The sequence below is a fragment of the Centruroides vittatus genome, unplaced genomic scaffold (genome assembly GCF_030686945.1).
Source record: "Centruroides vittatus isolate TY-2023 unplaced genomic scaffold, ASM3068694v2 contig_3125, whole genome shotgun sequence".
Taxonomy (NCBI): domain Eukaryota; kingdom Metazoa; phylum Arthropoda; class Arachnida; order Scorpiones; family Buthidae; genus Centruroides; species Centruroides vittatus.
This window is the reverse complement of record NW_027122014.1, coordinates 209,697-222,689: the sequence shown is the minus strand read 5'-3', so window position 1 is coordinate 222,689 and position 12,993 is coordinate 209,697. Positions and strand designations below refer to the sequence as shown.

The following is a 12,993-nucleotide window of genomic DNA, read 5'->3' as shown; positions in this document are numbered from 1 at the left end:
GCAACTTCCTATTATTGGGTTTTTTGCATAAGACAAAGGATGAAACAGGATTTTTGTTGTCGTTTGAATCAAAGAACAAGAGCTGACCTGCTTAAACAGTATTGTTACAGACATTGTTCATCTAATAGGCAGTCTTGTCCATTGTTCCAATAGTACTTGGTTTGTATTTCTTTCTTATAATTAAAGATTGGATGAACAGAATGAACTTTTCCTACTTGTTTTGAATACTTCTGAAAGAACTTTTTGGCTTACAATCATCTATTGACATGGGAATAGCAATTCTTGCCAGAAAACTTTGCAACTAATCATGACTGGTTTCAAAGTTTTCCACAGATGAATCACAAACTGTTCACTATTGAATATTTTCCTGTCCTTCCTCATGACCATTTTCCTCAAATGTAAAGGTGTTTGCATCTATCCAGTCTTCTATTTTCTCCTCCATTTCTTCATCTGCAAGTTTTCTTTACTTCCTTGTAGTAGCTTTTTAGATGCAATGCTAGCTTGAAACTTCTTTTCATCATTACAACATTTTCAAAATCTTTTGGATTCAACTCTGGGTTTTCTGGCAAACTCCTCTTGCCCATTAGTTTTAGCAAATCTGTGGCTTCCAATTTAAAACTAATTTTTGTAGCTGTGAATCTTTTTGCCTTTGTGTGTAAAAATAGGCATGTATTCGACATTATTACCAAAGGCTAAAACTGTTTATAGCAATGTATTATATCTATCTACATTGATTTGTTAAACAACCAAGTCAAATTCCAAATTGGAATCTTGAATTTAATTTGGAATTTAGTGATTCTGATTTGGAATTTTGTAGTTGAAATTTTAAGCAGGTTTCAAACTACAAAATTCATATAAAGGCAATTTTTATATGACATCATATAAAAATAGCCTCTTCTATTGATATTTGCTAGTAGTAATAGATATATATATAACAGAAATGAAACAGAAAAAATGATATTGATAGTTAATGCTTGAAATGGCAACTTCTAAACTGAATACATGTAATTATCTTGTTTTCACTGACTGTTCTGGAGGCCAGGATGTGTGGTAGGATGGGTTATATGAAGATTTTATTTTCATTCTCTCAATTTTCTGTGGATTATAGGCTGTCATGGGTTATCCACATGAAATTATAGTAATATGTTATTTCTACAGCATGGTTTCACTCAGAGCATTGTAGGAAATTCTCTACTTTTTCTTGAATATATAATTTTTTTTTTTTCAATATATCTACCTTTCCAGCTTAACAACTGATGCTCATTTTTTCACATTATATAACAATATATGTTAGTTTTAAAGTGTTCTTAGAACATCAATACTGATCTTTATCCAATCATTTATCAAAAACGTGTTCTATTGAATGATGAATTGTAGCCTATATTAGAATCAGCTTTTTCATTAAAAGCAGTAAAGTCATCAACATTAAATGCATATTAGAAAAATGTGTTGCTGGAGTCAGTTTATTTGGAAGTATGTCAAAACTGACAGAAAATTGAATCTGTGCAATAGTACAATTTACAAAATTAATAGGGAAGAAGGTTTTGATATAACTAGTCAAGAATTATATGTAAACGTCCCAAAGCCTACTGTATTAATACTAAACCAATTGATTACTGTATTTTATCAGGCTATTTTTTTGCTACATAGTTTAGTCAAGAATTGTTGGTAGGAAAAGAAAGTTCAGATAAAAATTCTGAAGTTTCAAATTTTACACTAAAAAGCTTAAAGGAAGGCATAAACTTAGCTGCGAAATTAGAATTTTTCAGTTGAAACATCTTCATTCAAAAAAATAAAAATAATAATAATAAGAATAATGTTTCAAAGAGTTTCAAAAATGCAGTGGAACCTCGCTTAATGAGCACAATTTGTTCCAGAATCTTATTTATAATGCGAAACACTCGTTAAGTGAAACAATTTTTCCCATATAAATTAATGTATAATTTGATAATGTGTTCCATGCCAAAGAAATAGTCAAGTATTTTGTGTATAACGTTTATTCAAAGAAAATTATACAATACACATTGTTAAGGAGTGTGAATTATCTTCATCTTTTCTTCTAGTGCAGATTAATCCGACCTGAAATGCCAATTTGATTTGCAGAAAACAAAAAGAAATCACAGCTAATATGTCTGATAAACATGCCAAATGATATGCCAAATTCTTGGGCTATGTAAAGGCTATAATTAAATAGAATTAATTTGACTAGACATAGGCAGTTATGCTGCCATCTCATACTAAATTTTATAATTATAAATAATTAATTTTTAATTTAGACATTTATAAAATTTAATTTGGACTTGGTCATTAAATTTAATATGAGATGGAAGCGTAACTGCCTACCTCTAGTCAAATTAATTAATTTCTAATATTTAATTATAGCCTTTACATAGCACAAGAATTTGGCATATCGTTTGGCATGTTTATTTTATAACAGGCTACGGTTGTTGATATTTATACGTAATACGAGTGAACACAAGTTTGGAAAAATGTATGATTATAAGCGACACTAAGATGCTAGTGGAATGAGTGCTAAATACAGACTGATGCACACAATCCAGGATTTCCCCTCTTCTCGTCACTCATTATGTGAGGTACTCGTTAAGTGAGATTCCACTGTATTTAGCACCACATTATGAAATTTACAAATAACTATCAAGCAAAAGCAAACAAATTCAGCTCTTTAATTTTTTTAAAAAGAGAAGATATTGTACATGAGTTTAGATTCTGCAGAAGAAAGTTCAGAAAAGTAAAAATATTCTGCAATAGAGAAAACATTCATATAATTCGCATTCAACCTTTTAAAAACCAGTAATAAAAATTTGAAAACAAACGTTTTCGACCGTTAACTCGGTCTTCATCAGGTTCTAACTATTGAGATTCAAAACAGGAATACGTTCTGGAACAGTTTTGAATCTCAATAGTTAGAACCTGATGAAGACCGAGTTAACGGTCGAAAACGTTTGTTTTCAAATTTTTTTTACTGGTTTTTAAAACGTTGAATGTGAATTATTTGCTCACACCAGTACAGAAGTCGAACCTTTAGAGAGAAAATTCTCAATTATATATAAAAAACACATCTTTTCATGTTTCCAGCACTTCTTTATAGTTCTAACAAATGTTTTTGGCTTGATTTACAGGCCTTCTTCAGGTTAGAAGCCATTCTAAGTAGGAGTTATGCTGTGTTCCAAAATGGAACAATTCAAAGTTCCTTTGAGGTTATTTAAATTTCATATGTTATAACTTGAGATTTATAAATGTAAATAAAATTATTTATTGAAAATATAAAAGAACCTATAATAAATATTAAGCATATGAAGGCGATTAATAAAAAAATTATTAATTGATTTAAGTACATTTATATAAAAACACTTGCCAAGTTTGCAATATGCTGAGGCTTTCCTGTTGTTAATGCAAAGCCCTTGACTTGCTACTTTATATATGTTGATGGTTTCACTTATTCTTTATTTTTTCACATCAAATATTTTTCTTACTAATTTTGCATCTTCTCAACATGGGGACACCCCGGGCTTGCTTGCATATTGGGCTAAGACAGTGTTATAATTTCTTTTAAGAGTGTCATATTTGTTATTTTATTCCGGCCTCAATCGATCTGTTAGTTGAGCCTATATAAGTTAGCCATCTGCTGAATCTAGAATCTTCCAGAGGTATGGTGGCACATCAGAGGCTCTTTTCTTGTTTATTTGATCTTTTCCATTGGTTAATAAACTGAATATTGTTGGGTTTCTTTTAAATGCTGTATCTATTTGTATACCTTTTGCTATGCTAGAATAAACATTGTTAAGCAAATGAGTTAAATTCAACTGTTACATATTTGCAGTCAGGTTTTGGTTGTTCTGCTTCCTTGCCTGACTTGTTTTTTAAAATTCTAGCCAGTTCAGTAATTTCAGGTGTAGTTAATGCACTTTTGTTTTGTCCAATTGGTTTAGTATTAGTTTCAGCATAACTCATAATTAAAATGGCTTCTAACCTGAAGGTGGCCTGTAAATCAAGCCAAAAAAGTTTGTTAGAACTATACCAATTGGACAAAACAAAAATTATTCTTAATAAAAATTAAATTTTCAATAGTTATAAAAATAAAATGATATACTTTTGAAGTTAGTCTTTTTTTTTTTTTTTTTTTTTTTTTTGTCCTTAGTCTGGTATAACATTTAATGCTATACAAGATTCTATAGGAACCTAAGCACTATGTTATATGAGAATTATCTGTGGTTAATCCTATAAGAATATTAAAAAATAAAAGTAATGAATAATAATATTTAGTAGTTCCTTTTTATACTTAAAAGAAAGTTTTTTTAAGTATCGTTTTTGCAGTCAGAGTTAAAAATTTATTATTAAATGTCTTTTGTGTTTCAGTGAAAGGATATTTAATTTATTAGACATATGTTAAGAGAGTTTTAGCTTAAATTTGGGCTCAATTTTCTCTTAAATGGTAATAAAGTTGTGTTATTTATATTAGCAGCTTATATCACTGTTGCCTTGGATTGTGTATTATAAAACAGAGAAATGCTTCTTATCCATTTAGCATCTTTGTGAAGTGTTTAATATTAATTACAGTATTGAATCTTCTTCAGTCTTTATAATCATCTGCCTGAATTATTGTACTGTGGATCACAAGTGGAAATCTGATCTAACAATACTTTTTAGTGATTGAAGAGTGACTAAATGATAAACTTTTTTCACTTGCTATTAGCAATAACAAAGGCTCTTTTTCAATCAGAGCCAGTATAAAAGTATTGATAATTAGTAAATAGTAGTGATGATGGTTGCTCAATAAAAAAATTCTATGTTTAGACAAGAAGTCTGATGATTGGCACAATAAAAAATGATTGAAACAAACTGGGCCACTCTGTTTGCCATAACACATGCTTTAGGCCAATTGGAACTGATGTAAGAAGCAAATGGGGTGGGGGCTCCACCTTTTGTTGGAAGCCATTTTCAATTCTTCTCAAGAAATGAGATATGGAGAAGCACTAATGATAATATTTTGAAAGGAAATGGTGAAAATATGGTTACTAAAGTACACCATTTAGCACCTGACACTAAATCCAAACAATACACGGAAAGAAAGTGTAGTCAGAGATATACAAAAAGTTTGGAAAATACTATAAATGTTAGCATATAAATGCAAATGCACACATGTATAAAGAAAAAGTAAATAATTAGTAGTATTAAACATTTCTTTTAACTATAGTTACATGTTTCCTAAGATATAACTATAGCTAAATTTAAGAAAATATGATTTTACTTACCATATGTGGATACTAGAAGTAATGTTTTTTTAGAAAAACATTACTGCCAGTTATATATTTAATTCATAGTGATAATATACATATATGACAACTAAAATATGGCAATAACTAAGTTCTAACATTTCTGATATGAACTGCATTCTAAATGGAGTTCATATCAGCAACCAAATTTTGTATTTAAAGTAAGAAGCAAATCCAATCTCCCGAAAAACCTTGTAACCGGTGCAGTCCAAGTTGTTACGCAAATGTTTTCGGACCCTCACTAGGTCCTTCTTCAAGCGAAATTTGAAAAAGAAAATTTCGCTTGAAGAAGGACCTAGTGAGGGTCCGAAAACGTTTGCGTAACAACTTGGACTGCACCGGTTACAAGGTTTTTCGGGAGATTGGAATAGTATTAACCCGGTGTGTATAGGTGAATTATATGTAAGAAGCAAAATTAGTTTGCTTGTCATATCAAATTTTTAACCCTATTGCTTTGAAAATTTATCAAAACATATGATTAGAAATAAACTTGATTTTAATAAAAGAAAAATGAATAAAAAATAAGAAGCTGAAATTTCATTTTGAGATGATAACTTAAGAAATTATTGATTATTTAAAAAAGTCTAGGATTATGATACTACTAGTTAACTATAAAATTTAATAGAAAGTATATTGAATATTAGATTTCATAATTCTTAGTCAATAATTTGAACTTTTTAAATTTTAAAAATAAATCTTTCTAAAATATAATACTATCCTGTAATATTAGTTTAAAATGACATCCAGATTATATTAGATAATTCATTTACATGAAAAATCACTTCATGGTGCTTATTTTCATCATCAAATTTTTCTTTCTAGCAAGGATATTTTTGTTACAAAAATACAATTAAGCAATGTTAAATCTCAATTTTTAAAATTCATTATTCTAAAATTTCTCAGAATATATTAAGCTTTGAATAGAACAAATGATTTTGTTCAATTGAAATAAAACCTTGTAGGAGTAATGTATGATGTGATGTATGCAACTAAAGAAAGAGTTCAAGTGCAATTTCTCTATCTACTTGACAATCTTATATCAATGGAAAGAAACAGGAAAAAGTAGAAAAGGAAAACTAAAAAAAAGATATTTTTGAATAAGTTCAAAAGACACAAAGTTACTTTTATATATATAAAAAAGAAATTATTGAGATTAATGAAAATATAATATAGAATAAAATAGAAAAAACTGCACACTTTTTTTGCATTGAAATTATATTTATTAATAATTTCAAGGATAATACTATATTTCATATAATTGAAATACTATATTTCATATAATTTTCTGTAGCGATTTTCTCAATTCTAAGCTTTCCACAAGCAATAAATGTTAATAAAAGTATATGAAAATAATTTGTTTCAATGGTTCTATTTTCAGATATTGTTTTAAATTTAGATTTGTTATAATTTTGATCTATAAATGATGACATAAAAAATAGAATTTATTTTTGATTCATAAATTTACTGCTGTTTCAAAAAAACAGCAATAAATTTGTTTTGTTTTCAATAATAGTAATTTCAGATTGAAACTTCAGTATTATTAAACAAAATTGTCATTAGAAATGATGATTATAACATTTACATTATGGTATGTTAAATAATATAAATATTTTATATAAAAATATAAAAAAGAAGAGACAATGTCTTCACATTCTTTTCATATACTTCAGGAACACAAATGTCTTTTCAGTGAATTTGACCTTTTATTAGAGGCTCTCATCTACCTCAATATGCAAGAGACATCAAAAAAAATGTCAAGGTGATGATGTGTATATATATATCATGAGGTTTGTGAAAAGGATTTATGTATTGTTTCTTCTAATTTTTATATATTAATGTTGTCTAGACCATTCTATTTATTAACATAAATATATTATAATGATGATGTAGGAATAGTTTAAATTATAATGTGTAAATAGAGGTTTTGCTACATTTAATCACTATTAGTGTATATTTCTTTCAGTTACAACTTTTTTTATTTATTAAGATCATACTTTGGTGAATTTGTATTAATCTAAACAATTAAAAATTATATAAAATTTTTATTTTCAGAAATCCTGTATCTTAGTTGAAACATTTTAACTGAATATAAATATAAAATTTATTCAAAATTAAATGTCAGATGTTTTGAGGACGTGTCAGTATAAAATTTGCAAATGAAACATGAAAAGTTTAAAGGAAAGGTTGTATTGTGCCTCGTACTGACTTTTTTCCTCAAGAAATGTATATCCTCCTAGTTTTGTTTGATGGTAATCTTTGCTAAAGCAAAAAATATCACTAAGCGCATTGCCAGTGTTAAATAAGGATGACCCATTCTCCATTTATATCACTACTAAATGATTAGTAAAACTGGGTCAAGTAAATTACTCTCATCCTTTGAAAATTCTTTATAAGCCATTTCTTGATGACCTAGTTATCATTTCTTATGAAGTTTAAAATAAAATTATTGTTTTATTAAATATAACTCTAAAATTTATCTTTTTGTTTTCAAAATAAGTTTTTTTTAGCATGAAGTTAAGATTTGAATTTTACTGATTTATATTCAGATTAATATTTCTGTAACTTAAGAATGAATAGAAATAATAAATAGAAATTATTAATTTAAAATAAATGTATGTTGTTAGTTAAAAAAAAAACTTGTTAGCCTTTTCAATTGAGATAATTTTTATAACATTGAAATTCCATAAATTAAATTATTCACTATAATTATTTGAAGATGACGATTAAAGTAATAAATATTTAAGAAATTTCATATATAAAATAATTGTATGCATTATTTGATAAAGAAACATTTAATAAAAACTTTATTTTTAAATATATATTATTTTTTTTATATTTTTAAATATAAATTTTTATTGCTATTTTAGTTAGAAAGAAAAGATGTCACTGCTGCACAACAGCTAAAATTGGCTATTTCTAAAGTAAGTATTAAAGATTTGGTTATTTGATACATAATTAAGAAATTTTCTCAAAAAAGTTAACTTTTATTGTTTTATTAATTATTTTGTTTTGTGCTACAAGGACTACAATAATGCTTACATATAATATAGTTATATATAATAGTTTTTTAATCCTCATATAGATTTTTTAATTGCCTTTTTACAAATGCATTTTGGATCAGTATTATTTTCTCTGACCCCTCTTCAGTGCTATAAAACAAAATTTGTATAAGTAACAAAACTAATGCGAGAACAAAAAACAAGAAACGCTTTAAAAAGCTGTTTTTCTAATACCTTAAATTCTTCATACACTCCTTTTACACCTATACAGTACTTTCGGTTCTGTTCACATTGCCTTAAAAATTACGGTTTTTTCCATTGCAACAGTGCACTACAGCAATACTACACAAATAATTACAAAAGTATAACATCTAATTAACGTTCTAGCCTATTTTTAATATAAATTTCAAAAGTCTTTAAAACAATCAATTATACATACGTACATACGTACAGGCTTCCCATAAAAATGTTCTAAAACCGTCAATTTTTCGGATTAAAGAGACTATTACTAGATCAACATATAATACAGCTACCATAGAAAATTTAGTAAGATTTTTTAATTTTTTTAATCAATATTTATTTCAATCCATATATGACATTTAATAATCCAAAAATTGTATTGTTAAATCTTTAATTGTAAGGTTTTTCTAAATATAATCATATTTTAATTAACAAATCTTTCAGCTCTTATTAAAATATACTTAAAAATGTTTACCAATAAATAATACACATGATTGGCTAATTAAGGAAACCAAAATCTTTTTATTAATGAAACATTTGACTTGCTATGAGTCATCTTCAGCACTAAAACATTGGAAAATGGAATACCAAAGAATTAGAACATTTTTGAATCACAGTTAACTGCACATGCAGTTAACTGTATTCCATTTTCCAATGTTTAAATGCTGAAGATGACTCGTAGCATATCAAACGTTCATTAATAAAAAGTTTCTGGCTTCCTTAATTAGCAGTCATGTGTATTATTTATCGTGGTGCCAAGTTTCGGACGCTTACCAATATTCTTTGAATGCTGACATGCAAAGTAGAATTAAGCTATCCATTATTTTCTCAGAAATATTGAAACAAGCTTGAGATGTTTTTCTTTTAAATACTAAATTATTTAAAATTTACCTATAAGCAAATGCTAATTTAAAAACAAATTTTAAAAATTTTGATTTTTTTTTTGTTCTTATGTCCTTGTTTATTTACTTTTCATTGGTTAATTTTGACTGCTGATAAATATCAGAGACAAGTTTTTCAAATTGGCAATGTATTAAATATGTGGTGGTTTTGTCATTTAATACTGGTTTATATTCAATAAATAATAACAATAATTTTGAACTGATTAATTTTTATGTTTTTATTAACTTTGTTTTGAAATTAGGTTAATACATCTTTTATTATCAAGTTAACTTGCCTTTATTTTTAAAAATTATTGAACTTTAAAATAATTTTCTAATTTTTCAGCCAGTTTTACATATATATATATATATATATATATGAGTATATAAAATGATGTTTTAAAAAATGTTAAAATATAATTGTGTGTATTATTTACAATTATAAATACATAAACACATTAAGTGAAACAATGTATAACAAAACCAATTTTACTATAGGTTAAATTATATAAACAACAGTTATGTTTTCTATTATGTTTGCAACTTCCAGCATTTAATTCCCCTTGATGAAATCAATTTTATTGTTTATAAACAAAACTCAACATAAATAACTGTAAATTATTACATAAGTACTCAGCAATATTATAATGAAACAACATTAAGTGAAGATTTGCTGTATGTGTAAAAATAAAATTATAATTATTAAAAGAGAGAAAAACATTGGTAAATTGCATTTCATCCTTATAATGTTTTGTTTGAGAAAAATTTTCAGTTAATGACTACATGACCATTAAAAATTTTATACAAATTGCAAATGTTTAGACTTACATGAAAATATAAATCATGGACTAATTATATAAATAAAATTTAACAATAGAAATAAACAACTTTAGAATCTGTATAGTAATGTTTCATGATACTACTAAAGATATATTTTTAAAATTGCAATGATTTGAAAACAGCAGCACCTGCAGATTATAAAAAAGGGGGAGCACAAGCTATAAAAAGGGCATCTTAGTACATTATGCAAGAAGATACGTATATATATATATATATATGGGTATTCCTTGATTAATGCAGTTAATTAATGCTGATGCTATCATGTTAATCAAATACACCTCTGTACCTGACTGAACAATCACCACTCACTAGAACAAATTTTCAATCAATAATAAATATTATTATTTTAATTTCATCATCAGTAAAAAGTTTTCTGTGATAAAAATGAGTAACTAATTTAAAAATAAAATGAAACCTCACAGCTCCCTCAGGGATTAAGAAAAAAGCAACCCGAAGACACATTGGGGCACTTGCCAATGTATGAGTGTTCCTTCTTGAAAATAAATGTAAATTGCATAAAATTTATTAAATTTTTATATTTAGTATTATATTTCATTTTGCTATATTTGTAGTTTCTCTAGTACGTGGCATCGTTCTGTTTGAAATAATGCAAGTATCTCAACTTCAATCAGAACTCAAACTTATAAGAAAACTATGCTTTGTTGAAATGAAACTTTTAATCTTTAAAATCCAAGTGCTTTTATATCTAAATATTCAAGCCTTAGTTTTGAAAAAACAAGAAACAAAACATTAATTATTAATTCTAAGACATACAAATAAAAAGTAAATGCTTCTTCTGTGTAATGAAATGAAATGGGTTCATTTAGAATGTGGGAAAAAATGTCTTCTCAAGAAATGTAAAAAAAAATATATATATATATATATATATATATATTAAAATATCTAATGGTTAATTTTTGACATTCGTGCTCTGAAGATCATCCACCATGGTTCAAAAGCACTTAGGTTTTAAAGACTTTATGATTTTCACTGCAATAAAGTAAAGTCCCTGCCTTTCAGACTTAATGCATTCCTAAAAATATGTATAAAAGTTTGAAAGTTGAGCAATAGAGTTATATGTTAGAAAGGGAGTTTTATTTCACAAACCATCAAGAACCTTTAAAATCCAGTAACACAATTTAATGAAAACATCTAATGAACATTTTATTTTCAGAAAGCTAAAAAGAAACATTAAGATAGGAAAGTTTTACTTTTTACAATGAATATATGACAAAGCATACATTATTTAAAATGTTAAAACTAGATTGAACAGAAAACTGATAACAAAAATTAACTTTTATGAATGATTTTGATGTTACTGAAACCAAAACTGGTAGAAAGCAATATGGCACAATAATTTTAAATTTTTGTTTATTAGCTGAAAGTGCACAAAAGTGTAAATTGAATGTATGAAAAATTATTAGGATGTCACTGCTGCACAACAGCTAAAATTGGCTATTTCTAAAGTTGAAGCAGCACATACAGGATTTGTATATGATCTTGTCATGGGATTAGTAAGAAGAGCAGAGTTATCAGTAAATATGGCAGAAAGTTTATTAAAGTTACAAGGATCAATTCCAGACACAAACGGTAAGAAATGCATTTTTTTAGCTAGGCTAATTGAAAATTTTTGCATCGATAATTTAATTATTTTAGTTTATAATAATACATGATTATGAATAAAAATGATTTTTACATTAAAAGTAATGTTTGTTATATCGTAAAGGTAATGAAGTTCATTCTTCATGACTTGCACTGATTTTTTATTAAATATAATTTTATTAAAATCTCTTAAAAATCAGAGGAATTCTTTAAAATCTTTAAACAAAATGAAGTACACAGATCAATTAGTTAGTCTAAAGACCAAAAATTCTTGTCTCACTATCTTTTACTTGATGAAATATATATCTGGGATGAATATGTTAAGAAAGAAGTAGAGAGAGAGAAGAGAATGATGATTGTAGAAGATGGTGATATTCAAGAAGATTACTGGCAAACATTATCCAAAGATGATCTTGACAGAAGAAATTGGATCAATACAAAGAAATAAAAAAATACTACAAATGAAACTGGAGAAGGATGTTAATAAAGAATATGACATTCGAAATGCATTTCATCAAGTAGAAGATAGTGAGGCAAGAATTTTTGGTTGTTAGACTAACTAATTGATCTGTATCTCATTTTGTTCAATGATTTTAAGAGATAATAATACACTGATAATAAACAAAATAAAATTCATTGTTTAGAATTTTTTCCGTTTTTAAGCAATAAGTTTTAAAAACTTTAATTATTTACTGTTAAAAATATATCAAACTTAGTTTGATATATTTTTAACATTTACATATTACATATGATATTTTTTATATCATAACATATTACATATGATATTTTTTATTGCTTCAAATTTTTCTCACTTCAGAATACAAATGTAGTCGTCCCGAGGATAGTTTTCAAGAATTGAACAGGAAGTCTTCGTCCTTAAAGAAAATTTTGAGTCGTATTCCAGATGAAATTAATGATCGTAAAACATTTTTGGAAACAATCAAGTTAGTGTGTTAGTCTGTGTGTTAGAGATTTTAATGGCTTTAGTTTTATGGATTTAATTATAATTCAGAGTTCAAAGTTTGACTAAGAAAATAATATATATATATTTCTTTTTCTATGGAAGTTAAAATAGTTATATTTGATTATTGAAATTTTGTGTTTGATTAAAAAAGTGTGTAAATTCAATTTATAATT

At 26.4% G+C, this 12,993-nt stretch overlaps 1 protein-coding gene across 1 annotated transcript in view; it reads left to right on the top strand.

Moving 5' to 3' along the window:
* Positions 1-12,993, top strand: part of LOC136973259 (programmed cell death protein 10-like) — a 35,001-nt gene that overhangs the window by 11,597 nt on the left and 10,411 nt on the right. The window contains exons 2-4 of the mRNA XM_067267970.1: positions 8,162-8,176; positions 11,679-11,844; positions 12,674-12,800. Coding sequence (XP_067124071.1) covers positions 8,162-8,176; positions 11,679-11,844; positions 12,674-12,800 — 308 coding nt within the window. The remainder of the gene's footprint in view (positions 1-8,161; positions 8,177-11,678; positions 11,845-12,673; positions 12,801-12,993) is intronic.